This window comes from Eulemur rufifrons, chromosome 18 (genome assembly GCF_041146395.1).
Source record: "Eulemur rufifrons isolate Redbay chromosome 18, OSU_ERuf_1, whole genome shotgun sequence".
Classification (NCBI taxonomy): Eukaryota; Metazoa; Chordata; class Mammalia; order Primates; family Lemuridae; genus Eulemur; species Eulemur rufifrons.
In genome coordinates this window covers 37,657,299-37,670,412 of record NC_091000.1, presented here as the reverse complement: position 1 = coordinate 37,670,412, position 13,114 = coordinate 37,657,299, and the positions used below count along the sequence as shown (strand labels likewise).

The 13,114-nt window shown below is 37.9% G+C and overlaps 2 protein-coding genes across 7 annotated transcripts in view; one reads left to right on the top strand and one right to left on the bottom strand.

The window, feature by feature from the left end:
- Positions 1–895, bottom strand: part of ARFIP1 (ARF interacting protein 1) — an 83,947-nt gene extending 83,052 nt beyond the window's left edge. For 2 of the 6 annotated variants that reach the window (XM_069492888.1, XM_069492890.1), the window contains exon 1: positions 621–895. The gene's annotated coding sequence lies outside the window, so the exon portion shown is untranslated. The remainder of the gene's footprint in view (positions 1–620) is intronic. The other 4 variants (XM_069492886.1, XM_069492889.1, XM_069492884.1 and 1 more) reach the window with 3 other exon arrangements.
- Positions 896–1,137: 242 nt separating this feature from the next.
- On the top strand, positions 1,138–11,956 carry TIGD4 (tigger transposable element derived 4). Its single transcript, XM_069493525.1, has 3 exons — positions 1,138–1,373; positions 9,696–10,269; positions 10,342–11,956. Exons 2-3 carry the CDS (start codon positions 10,234–10,236, stop codon positions 11,842–11,844), a joined length of 1,539 nt encoding a protein of 512 aa, XP_069349626.1. The 5' UTR covers positions 1,138–1,373; positions 9,696–10,233; the 3' UTR covers positions 11,845–11,956.
- The last annotated feature ends 1,158 nt before the right edge of the window (positions 11,957–13,114 follow it).

Genomic DNA, 13,114 nt, shown 5'->3' with positions numbered 1-13,114 from the left:
AAAAACGTCTAGCATCTGAGAACTGTTTAAAAAAAAAAAAAAAAACTATTTCCTTTTCCTAGACACGTAAACAGTAGTAACTTGGCAAAGAACCGACCAGAAGACAAGTCCCTTTCCAAAACTCCAGCATTCCCTGGACGTCCTCATAAGCACAGTCAGGCTTGGGACATTTCATAGGCAAGGCTCCTCCCTGCACCACTGCCAGATGAACCTCTCCGAGGGACTATCACTATCTCCCTTCCTCTCACTGCGGCAGAGAGGAAGTGGGGGACGCAGGGAGAGGAGGAGAAAAATAAAGGTTGGACTCCAAACGTGAAGGTGGCCCACTCCGACACTTCGTCAAAAAAGATCTGGATCGTGCAAGCACTCCCGACAGGGTGCCGCCCTCGAAGTGCCGGTCCTACCCCTTCAACCGACTGTTTCAGGGGCACACTCAGAGGGACAGGAGGAATGAAGAGTCAAAAACCAAAAGGATACTTGGGTAGACACGGCACAGACTAAGGATAGAAGTTCCCTGTGAAGTCCAGAACGGCGAACCCGGAGGCAACGTGTCCGCCCCGCCAACCATCTCAAGCCATCTTTCCCCCGCCTCTTCCCCGGCGGGCCAGCTCCGCCCTCACCTGTCTGCAGGGGAACCCGGCAGCTCTCAAGTCGAGAATTATCCCTGCCGCTGCTCCCTATAAATCGCCTCAACCCGGGCAAGAAGTGAGCGGAAACGCGACCCGGATCTTTTCCTTCTTCCCCTCCCCCCACGCACCTCGGATCCTCGGGGGCGGAGAGCAACTGCAGCTGTCACAGCCTCACACTGACCAACCGCAGAGGATACTTGGACCGGCGAGCTCTCAACCCAGCCTCCAGAACCAGCACCAAGAGCAGCGAAGCCGGAAGTGAGAAGACCGGAAGTAACGTTGTCCTTGGCCCTGGACGGCCTCTCTCTCCTTCAATCTGGCCTGGCCCAGCCACGTCTCGATGGTCCCAACGCACCTCCCACGAGGCTCCCTCCGCCCCTCTCCAGGAGGCTGGCCCCGCCCCTCCCGCTGCTGCCCTAGCAACCACATCCGGGGCTCTGGCGGTATCGTTGCCCGGGTAATGTTACCGCCGCGGCCAAATAGCAGAGGGGTGTGTGCGCGGTCCTAGGGCACCAGCCAGAGCTGAGAGCTTGCGAAGGGCGCACAGGCCTCATCTTGAGGGGTCGGAGGTCTTCCGGAGCCCTCCGCGTCCCTTTTCATTCACACACCCCGGCCTCAGGGGTTAGGCGTCCCGGCAACAGCCTATGAGCCGGTGCCGGGAGTGTGGAGGTGGACGTAGCTCACTGGCATGTTACCCCAGAAGAGCCAAAGCTTCTTTCCCAGCCACCGGAGAGCACGAAGAAGGTTATTCCAGCCTCAGGGAGTGGGGTGGAGGGTGGTGGAGGGAACGCGGGGATAAGGGAGCGGACCGGATGGGGGCGTCTCACCCTCGCTTCCCAGTGCCTGGAAAGTCCTCTCCTCTCAGAAAGGCTAGACCCCATTCCTGGCACCCGTGAGCTCTTTTTACTTGCTCTGTCTTTGTGATCACTTTCTGCTCTGCTCGCCCGTTGGCAGTGGATCCCAGTACTTTTCTTTCCTGCTGCTCTTTCTTTTTCCAGACGACTGAGCTCTGCTTTCTTTGCTTGCCCCATTGCTTCTTAAATAGATCACTGTCCTGTCTACAGAAAGCGCTTAACAATTCCTTCTCTCAGAGCCCTTCTTAGTTTCCTAAATTGAGGCCCCAACCTGCACTTCTGTACTTTCCCCAGCTCCAGCACTGAATGGAGGGAAAGTGTGGCTCGGCAGTGGTGCTACACACACCTGAAGCTCATTTACATACAGCGCCTACAGATGGTCCATCCTCACATCTTCCTTCGAACTGCTGTACTGCTTTTCCTTTGACAGCCTTGGATGCTCATTTTTACTCCCATTTCGAAACTCGAGGGTAACTGTGCACGTGGTGGAATTTACCCCTTTTTAGACCGTGCTTCTCAACCTGCCTTTACTTGTCACATTAACTGAGAAGATATTTTTAATGACTAAGTGCCCAAAGGCAGAACTCCACAAATTTCCAGGGAGTTTCAGTATAGTGAAATATCCCTGACAGGTATCTACCCCAGATCCGTGAATAGTAAATACCTGTGATACCATAAATGTTTCAAACGTAAATAACAATATTGTTTGAGATCTCCAGGATACTACCATTTATGAAAAGAGTGCTGAAATACCAAAACATAAATATGTGTATAACAAGCCCTTTCTTTTCTTAAATGAGTCTGTGTTTAAAAAAGAAAAAGAGCAACTATACATGGCATCCCACTCAAACTATAACTTCAGTTCTATAGCTTACAGTGGATTTTTGTTTTCAAAGCCATCCTGTTGGTTTGGAGCCAATTAGCCTTCTCAATTATGAGAAAAGAATCCCAGCCTAGAATAATTACTGCTCTTATTGTGTGGGAGCAAAGTATTAATAGTTACAAAACTTGTAGCCAAGTACAAGTGTTATTCCCAAGGTTTCAGAAGGGTGACTTGGAAGAAATGCATAGTATTGCCCTACTGTGCTTGATTGATGTGGACAATAAGTACTTAGCTGGCTCTTGCCTTACAGTTCTTGCTAGCTATCTCTTGAATTTGGGGGTGCTGAGCTTCACCATTAGACTCAGAGGTATACTTTTTATTTTAGAAAGGTGAACACTTGCTTTAGTTTGCCTTTAGCTGGATAGTTTCCTTGGCAGCTGCTGATGGTTTTGATAGAGATTCTGATGGACTAGGAACTGCTTGGAACTAATGCTAAATTTTGCTTCGTAAAGATGCTAATAGTCATGTTAGATACTTTTCAGTGAGATTTTGGTACTGTGCATGATTAATCTTCATCCCTAGTAGGGCTATACAAAGCATTAATTTTTCCATGATTTCTACTGCCCCAAGGGAAATTAGAATGCAGTCTGGCTCTAAGAAAACACTGGAAACTACTTAAGCTGATGATGGAAAATAATGAAATTCTATATATCCTTTGGGATAAAGGAAGCAGCAGCCAGGTGTTCTTTGGATTTGGGGCACATTTTTGGTACTAACAAAGACCCTATTTTAAACCTAGCCCTGCTTAGATGGAGACTTGAGTGAGTTTTTTTCTTTTTCTTTTCTTTTCCTTTCTTCTTTCTTTCATTCCCTTCTCTCTCCTTCCTTTCTTCTCTTCTTCCAGCCTCCTCCCTTCCCTCTCTTCCTTCTTTTGCCCTAGAACTTGAGGAATTCTGCCTTTTCATTTTATATTTGGGAAGAATAGATTACTGCTTTTCTCTGAATTGGCATTTATGTTTGGAGAGGTAAGAAAAAGGGGAATAGCTTCCTGCCATATATACTTATGACATGGAGATAATGTATTCATTTATCTTTGCACTGCTATTGGCTGTTTATTCAGATTTTGAAAAATCAGGTACTATTTAGTCACTGAGTTTGTGAGGAACTCTAGTAGCCTGTCTTTTATTTAGTGACCAGGAAAGAAAGGAGACAGCAGGTTAAAGGATATTGTTTTTATTCCTTTCTGAATGAATTAATTGTGCAAACAACCATATATCTCTGATTTAGATATTGAATAACTGTATACTGCTTATCAATGTTATTTTTTCAAGAGAAAGAAGAAGGTGCTACCTTCAGATCTTTTCTGTGGGAATTCTGGTGATGTCTCAAAAAATTTCATCGCTCTTTATCAGTAGTTCTCTTTTCATAGAGAGAGATTTAGGTTGCTGATCACACAGTGTAATCCTTGGGAAACAAATCCTTCATTAGAGGATACTGAAGAATGGAACATTTTAAGAAATCCCCAGATAGGTAGGGTATAAAGTGAAGGTGTACAGTGTGAGTTACTAGGACTTCTTACATTTAAAAAAAAATTATAGTAGGTACGTATACAACTTCATTCAGTTACGTAGAGACTATACTTGTATTCTTGTTGAACTTAGTGATATTAAGGCTCTGAGTATCAGTTCTTTCTAAAAGCAGCAAAGTTTTCTTATGCATTTACTGTGATAACTAGGGAAAGTTTCTCATGTGATCCTGTTGCTCTTCCAGTCAAAAACCTTGAATGGCATTTGTGGCGTAATTCCTTATCCTGGCATTCAGAGCTTACGAAGGTCTAACCCATCTTGCATTCCAGTGTGTACAGGGTAGAGTCAACTAAATGAGCACTCTCTCTTTTTATATCTGGAGGAAATGTGCTCATTTAGCCAACTAATAGATAAAGGCATAGATAACAATATCGATATGAAGCTTTAGTTACATAGAACTGTTTAATATGCTTCAAACTACCCTGTAATTTCTCTTCTCCCTGCTTTACTTTCTATTTCTTACTGGTGGAAATGTTTTTCTATCTCTCCTTACCTGTCATGTACCTATCTATCCTTTATGGTTGAGTCCAGATGCTACTTCTATCATGAACCCATTCTTTATCCTCCCTGTGAGAATTCATTTTTCCCTCCTCTTTGATCCCACAGCCCTTAATTTCAGCCCCCATTTTAGTCTGCTTTATACTACTGTCTATGCATAGCTGTGTCCCATGATAAGTAAGATCCTTTTTGGAAAACTGAACTTTGGACTCATTTGATTCCGTCATAGCACCAGGAAACTGACTATATCTGCCTGGGTTATAGAAATATGTTGTGCGTGGCACACCAGGAAAGTTCCAGAATACCAGCAACTACTGCTACTTGGGGTAATGGTATAGGCAGGATTAAGTGGACATAGTTGCTATCTATTTGTAGAAGACAATGAGTGAGTGCTTACTTAAGTTTGGAAAGTGGTTGAGTCTCTGCAGAGGACTGTGAACTACTGATAAAAAGAGAGTAACTTACTATCCCTAGAAATCCTGAATGGGAAGAATGCCAGCTTTATGTTTCCTAATACTGATTTTTAAAAAAATAATCTAGTGCCAAAGTAGAACATTATAGTTGTAAAAATGTTTTTAACTATAAAGAGAAAAAGTTAATTTATTCATAATCCAGTTACCTAGAGGGGACATTCAACATTTTGGTCAATGTCTTTTTTCTTTATATATATAGATACATATTTCTTGATTTACTTAACAAATTGTTATTGAGAACCTACTGTTTGCTGGCAGTGGGCTCCGTAGGAATAGCCATTAGCTTCTGCTCTCGTGTAATTTTTCGTATATGTTGTATTTGTTGAAATATAGTTCTGTATTTTGCTTTTTCCACTTAATATATCATCAGTAAATATTTACATCAGTAAATATTCTCCTTCAGTGGCTAAATAGTATTTTAGCATATAAATATTCCTTAATTTGTTTAATTAACCCTTTTGTTACACATTTAGGTGATTTCCAGTTTTGTCTATAATTATATAATAACAATGTGAAGAATATTCTTGTGTGGTAGGCAGAATTCTGAGATGACTTCCAATGACCCTCACCTCGTATGATTCCCTCCCCTCGGAACATGATGGAATATTACTCCCATGATTATGCTATGTTACTTGCAAGGGGATTTTGCAGATGTAATTAAGGTTACTAATCAGTTAACTTTGAGTTAATTAAAAAGGAGATAATCTGGCTGGACCTAACCTAATCACATGAGCCCTTTAAGAGCAGAATTTTTTTCCTCTGGTGACAGTAGAAGTCAAAGAGATTCAGAGTGTAAAAGAGATTCTACAGGAGGAAAGTTCTCCATTGCTGAAATGAAGAGGGCTACAGCAAATAAACTAGGGACCTCAGTCCTACAACAGCAAGGAACTGGATTCTGCAAACAGCCTGATAGAGCTTGGAAGCAAATTCTTCCCCAGAGCCTTCAGATAAGACCACACCCTCTGACTGACATCTTGGTTTCTGCCTTGTGATACCCTAAACAGAGGACCCAGTTGAACCCACCTGGACTTCTGATCTACAGAACTGTGAGATAATAAGTGGGTATTGTTTTAAGCCACTGAATGTATGGTAATTTGTTACATAGCAATAGAAAACTAATCACATTTGTAAGAAATTATTTTTATATCTGTAAGTATTCTTATGGGATAAAATCTTTGATATGGACTTGCTAGATAAGAAGTTATCCACATTTTTAAGGTTTTTGTATCATATTGCTAATTTGTCCTCCATAAACTTTGTACCAATTTATGTGCCTCCTAACAACCTATGTTACTGTACCCTGTCAAACACTAAATGCTGCCATTCTGATAGGCAAAAACAAAACACAGAAAGGTAGCTCCTTTTTAGAAAGAAGATTTATATTTCTCTTGTTAATAGTGGGATTAGGGCCGGGCGCGGTGGCTCACGCCTGTAATCCTAGCACTCTGGGAGGCCGAGGTGGGCGGATCATTTGAGCTCAGGAGTTCGAGACCAGCCTGAGCAAGAGCGAGACCCCATCTCTACTAAAAATAGAAAGAAATTAAATGGACAGCTAAAAATATATATAGAAAAAATTAGCCGGGCATGGTGGTGCATGCTTGTAGTCCCAGCTACTCGGGAGGCTGAGACAGGAGGATCGCTTGAGCTCAGGAGTTTGAGGTTGCTGTGAGCTAGGCTGACGCCACGGCACTCACTCTAGCCTGGGCAACAGAGTGAGACTCTGTCTCAAAAAAAAAAAAAAAAAAAAAAAATAGTGGGATTAACGATTGTTTTCTTTATTTGGAGTTTATTGTCTTTTTTGGTGAATTGCCTATTCTTATTTTTTCATTAGCTTTACTGTTGACATAGAGAAAATATTCCCCAGTGTGTAGTTCAGCATTTCTCTGCTGTAATATTTTCAAGAGGGAGAATGATTAATGAGCTTAATTGAGAGGATGACTACTTCTGAGAAATATTAGCTGCTGCCATTACTCCCTGTAAAAAAAATCCCACATATATACTGTGGAGATGAGAGAACGTCAGCTTCATTGATCAGGCAGTATTAGTGCCTTATTCTTTTCTAGGGAAAAAGTCTAGCTTGTCTGGTTTGGCATTAGAAATGTGATTGTTTTAGAAATAAAGATATATTGTATCTTACTGTGGAAAATTGTAGTGTTGACTGGTATTTTTGAAGGAAATATATACTGTTAACTCAGAGGAAAAAAACTAATATCTTCCTAAATAAAGCTGTCACTATTTTCAATTTTATCAGGGATGGCTGGGCATGGTGGCTTATGCCTGTAATCCCAGCCCCTTGGGAGGCTAAGGCAGGAGGATCGTTTGAGGTCAAGAGTTCGAGACTGTCTCTACAAAAAAAATTTAAAAATTAGCCAGGCATGGTGGTGCATGCCTTTTGTCCCAGCTACTTGGGTGGCGAAGGTTGGAAGATTGCTTGAGCCCAGCTGTTCAAGGTTACATTGAGCTATGATGGCACCACTGCACTCTAGCCTGGGCTAGAGCCTAAGCAATAGAGCAAGACTCTGTCTCTACAAAAAAAAAAAAAAAAAAAAAAAGATAATGAGTAATCTCTGATTACATTATATTGCTTTAACTGGGACAAAATAAGGGGAAATTCAAGTTACTTTTTCTGTAGTCCTTATTATTTGAGATGATAGATTTTGTTTCTGACAAATGAAATAAAGCAGAAGGGAGAGAGGGAGGAAGAAAGAAGTTGAGAGATTGCCTTTTTTCTCCTAGAGAGTAGTTTTGATTGGTTTTGTCTTTTCTTGAAAAATTGGTTCTTGCTATCTTGATTTCTGAAAGTTGGTATCTTCTTAATAAGAGAAATATTTTTTTAATTTTTATTTTGAAATTATAGATTTCAGGAAATTGCAAAAAAATGTACAGGGAGAGGCCATATACAAGTAAAAAAATTTTTTTTTCAGTTGAACAGTCAAATCTTATTACTTAGAAACATTAGCCCGTCTAATAGTTGGATCAGGTTGCTGTTATGTTCACAGAATTCATAATGGCCTATTCTTCCATGGAGACCTGACATTGCTTTTTGTTTGTTTGTTTTTCTAAATAAGATTTGGATAGACATTGGAAATGCTGGCTTGGCTTGGTGCTGGGAGCATAGAATGTGTAACTGGTAACAGGAGGCCCCACCAGTGTGATTGAAAAATACTGTAAATATAGTGAAAAAAATGTAGACTTGACATTAAAAGCCTGGATTCAGGACTTCATTTAACCACGTTTTAACTGTGTAACCAATGAAATCCAGTTTTACCTTCCTCCTTAGTTTTTTGGAATATAGATAGTAAAGCCATTTGGAAACTAAAGCCCTGAGCTGCTGCTATCATTATTATTACTATTATTTTCTCTTTCACAATAACAATTAAAAAAAAAAAACTTCCTTTACTGGTTGTAATTCCTGTGATAAAAATTACTACTTTGAGTTGGACAACAAAAGCAGAAGAATTTTGACAAAAAGTTTTGTCAAAAAAATCTTGTGCAAAAATGGCATGTGTCATCTGGGAAACCTGGAAGTGCATCAAGAGGAATGGAGTGCCTGCACTCTGACACAGTAGTAACACCAGTCATTGAATGAGCTTATTGTTATCCTGACTGAAGTAGACCCAAAGCTGATAGATTCTGGTAAGGGAAGTGCTGACTGGGAAAGTAGAAGTTAGCCCACATGGGGCAGTGTGATTGTTCTCATGGCTTAAGAAACCTACTCTTAAAGTCTCAGGACCTACTTTCATTATATATGTATAAGGTGGGATTCCTCTTCTATTTGCAAGTAGGATTTTATAAAAATTTTTGAATTGTAGATTCACACACCCAAAGGACATAAGAAAGACAATAATGATGATGAGATCATCACCATACACTTGTTGAGCACTTTCTTGAGGTGCTAAATACTGTGCTAAGTGCATGACATTGTCTCATTGAATGTCATTGAATATGCAATAACCCTGTGAGGTAGCCGCTGTAGTTACCCCCATTTTATATATAAGGAAGCTGAGGCTTCAAATGGGTAAGTAAATGACCTAGGATCACATAAGTACTAAATAGCAGAGTCACTTCTCAATTTCGATCTGCTGGCACCTTTTTTTTTTATAGATAGAAAGTGGAGGTCCTGAGAGGTTAAGACTCATGATCACTCTTCTTTTTACTCTTAATCTGTGTCTTTTTCTGCATTATATTCTCTAAATAATTTGTTTATTCCTATGAATTTCGTCAAGTATTTCTGGCCTCTGTACATTTGGCTACTATGTAAATGAATACAAGAGTTACTGGGTTTTTAAACTTTTAGGTAGAATGAGATTTAGATTTTTTTAAATGGAATTATCAATCACTTGATTTGTTAGTGAAGCAGTTTCTATAAAGGAGACACTGTCTCCCATGTGCTATTAAAAGTTGAACCTTGTGACTACTGTCTGTTTTTCTTTTAGAGAAGTTAGAGGGTGCAGTCTGTGACCTCATGTAAAAAATAGCCACCAAGGATCTATCCAGCATCATTTTTAGTTCTTTAATTTTGGTAGGCCCACATTTTCAAAACAGATTAAATTTGTCTGATTTATTTCAGAACTATATATTATAAAGTATTAAAAGGCAAGTGAGAATTCAAATGCTTAGAACAGAGCCAGAGAGCTTTTCACAGAGAGGCTCTTCAGGGAGGTAAGCATTTCTCCTGGAAGCTTTGATTATCATATTTTCAGAAACACTTTCCCATTCTCTTCATTATTAAGAGCATAATAATTGGTATAAATATTCTTTTTGATATTCACTAAAATTGCTGCTTTCTTTTTCTTTCTTTCTTTTTTTTTTTTTACTTTTTTAAGAGACAGAAGAATATTTGCTGGCAAGTTCTAGAAGGATTCTATCATTTTCTTCTTTACCATGAAGAGACTTGGAAATTAATGGATAACATTTTGCATGAAAATTTCTGAACATTTTTTCTTCTTATCTCTGAGACCTTCTGTGGAGAATTAATAGAAGGTTGAATGTGTGCATGGATAAAATGGATCATCTTAAAGGATTGAAGTTCCAAAAATATATCAGCAGGACTGGACAGGTTTGACATAATGAGATTTCTATTTTAGCTTGACTTCTAGAACTCCGAATAAACTATAAACTGAGCTAGCTACACAAGGTTCTAGGAAGGAAGTTTCTCTTCTAAAATATTCTAGTTGCATCTTTTTCAGATCTTTTGAAAAAGTATAGTCATCAATTTCCTGAAGAATAAGACTATTAGACACTTACCAGCTTTTAATACATGAGGTGGGATTGAAAGGAACAATCCATATCATACTGTTAAACAAATTTAATTAAAGAAATAGACACCAGGAAGTAAGAGGAGAGATCTCTCCATAAGCATTGATTGAGATGGCAGAAGCTTCTGTGGATGCCTCAACTGTGCCTGTAACGGACGCCTCAACTGTGCCTGTAACGGATGCCTCAACTGTGCCGGTAACGGATGCCTCAACTCTGCAGGTAACAGTGAAAAAAAAGAAAAGCCTATCCATTGAGGAAAAGATCGACATTATAAATGCAGTGGAAAGTGGCAAGAAAAAAGCAGAGATTGCAGCTGAATATGGAATAAAGAAGAATTCATTGTCTTCTATTATGAAGAATAAAGACAAAGTTCTAGAAGCCTTTGAATCTCTAAGATTTGATCCAAAGAGAAAAAGACTGAGAACTGCTTTTTACACAGATCTGGAAGAGGCATTAATGAGGTGGTATCGAATTGCACAATGTCTAAATGTACCAGTTAATGGTCCAATGTTGCGTCTAAAAGCTAATGATTTTGCCCAGAAACTGGGTCATAATGATTTTAAGTGCAGTAATGGTTGGCTGGATCGTTTTAAATCCAGGTATGGTTTAGTATTCAGATCTCAACCTGTAGAAGCTACAGGTTTATCCGTAGACCCTTCAACTGTCTGGTGCCAAAATGTACTTCCTTATTATTTAAATGATTATCATCCTAAAAATGTTTTTAATATAAAAGAGACTGGGCTGCTTTATCGAATGTTACCTACAAATACATTTGCATTTAAAGGAGAAACATGCTCAGTTGGAAAGTTATGCAAAGACAGAATAACTTTGGTGGTTGGCACAAACATGGATGGCTCAGAGAAACTTCCTTTGCTTATCATTGGAAAAAACAGAAATCCACATTGTTTCAAAGGTATAAAATCATTGCCTGTGTATTATGAAGCTAATAGAATGGCATGGATGACCTCAGATATATTTGAACAATGGATGCAGAAGCTTGATGAGAAATTTCAAGCCCAGCAACGAAGAGTGGTGATTTTTGTTGAATCTTTTCCCGCACATCCAGAGGTAAAGAACCTAAAGTCCATTGAGTTAGCATTCTTTCCATCATGTTTATCTTCTAAATTTATAGCTATGAAACAAGGTGTTATTAAAAACCTTAAAATCAGATATCGGCATTGTCTCATTAAGAAATTTTTAAGCTCTGTTGAAGGCAGCAAAGAATTTACATTTTCACTACTAGATGCAGTTGATACATTACATCTATGTTGGAGAGCTGTAACCCCAGAGATTATTGTTAAAAGCTATGAAGAGGCAGGGTTCAAGTTGCAAAAGGAAGAAAGTGACACAACAAAAGCAGAGAAGGATACTAGTATTGATTTGGTTGCTGATGCTCTGGGAGCAGGGGTGGAATATCCTGAAGGTTTATCTATAGAAGAGTATGCTGCACTGGACGATGATTTGGAGACATGTGAAGCAGCACCAAGTGATGATACAGTCTTGACCAAAGAAAGTAAATCAGATGAAACTGGATTTTATACTTCTGATGAAGAGGATGATGGTGGATCTCTAGAAACTGAACTCCTGTTACCATCAAAAAATGATGCAATAACTGCTTTAGATACTCTTAAAAAATTTCTTAGAAGTCAAGATATGAATGATGGACTTCATGATTCTTTAGCAGACCTTGAAAATTTTATTAACTCTTTATCACCTAAGTAATTATTTATTGTACAACATCTGAAGATTAATAGCTTTTCCTGTTGTGTTTTACTTTAATAAGGTATGTGAAGGAGAAATACCTCTTAAACATAAAAAAATGAAAAACTAGTAATCTTTGGTTTAATTGCAAAAGTCTTTGGTCTGAATAGCAAATCTCCCTAGTAAATAATGATTAAATAAATAAAAATGACAAATTTCTATTTAATAAGGTTTTGGGGAGTAGAAAATATAATTCAGAGGCCTTGTACTTGACACATATGGTGTATATGTCAAACATACAAGGAACTCTTTAACTATCTGATATTTATACGCATTGAATTGTTGATTGCTATTTTCTTTTTTTTTTTTAAGTTAAGATTATGTTCTAGAATACTTTAACTTACCTACCTAGTCTGAGAAATAAAATACGATCAATAGCTTAGATATTTATTTTTATAAAAACATATGTATGCCATATGTATTCTAACTAGACTTTTAAGTATCAAAGTATTAATTTTAAATTACTTTATTTTTCTCATAAGTAGCTAAACTTTCTAATAAGAAATTATGAAATTATCATATACCAAAATTAAGAAAATTAAAGAAATTATCTTTACCAAAGAAATTAAAGAAATTATCATATACGAAAATGATTTAAAATATATATCTTACTACTTTCAAGTTATTTGTATATAAGGTCAAATGAAAGGCTATGACCCTATCAGGTTTTTTTTTAACATCTATAATAAGAAGATATGGACTTTTCCTAAATATTTACATGTATATATGTGTTTAATAGAAAAATATATTATTGAAACATTTATTAAACTTATGATATTTATATTTTAATAGTGATGCTTAGATATTTTTCTAATTTTAATAGCTGAAGCTTTTAATCTATAATATTTATTATTTTCTTGATTTCACTGAATTTTATTTTCAGGAAAAACTAAATGTCCTTCCAGCATATTTTGATATATTTAATCCTTTTTTCCCCAAATTTAATGGATAACATTTTGAATTAAAAATCTGTTTGGGGAAGTTTTCTCTACAGAATGTTTTAAAATATTATATGAGATTATTTAATATCCATCTATAAAATAGTCTTTAGACAGTGGAAAATTATAACAATGTGTCAGACTTTTCCATTGTAAAATTTAAATTTTAAATAGTATGCTTATTTAACTTATTACAGCTAATTTAGGGTCCCCTTTGAAAAGTATTTTTTTAAATGTAAAACATGCAGATTATTTTATTATGAATTACTAGCCAGTCAAAAGATGACACATTT

Coding starts and splice junctions, on each gene's coding strand:
- TIGD4 (XM_069493525.1), top strand. CDS start 10,234: ATGGCAGAAGCTTCTGTGGATGCCTCAACTGTGCCT. Junction 10,270..10,341: donor TGGATGCCTCAACTGTGCCT/GTAACGGACGCC, acceptor TCAACTCTGCAG/GTAACAGTGAAAAAAAAGAA.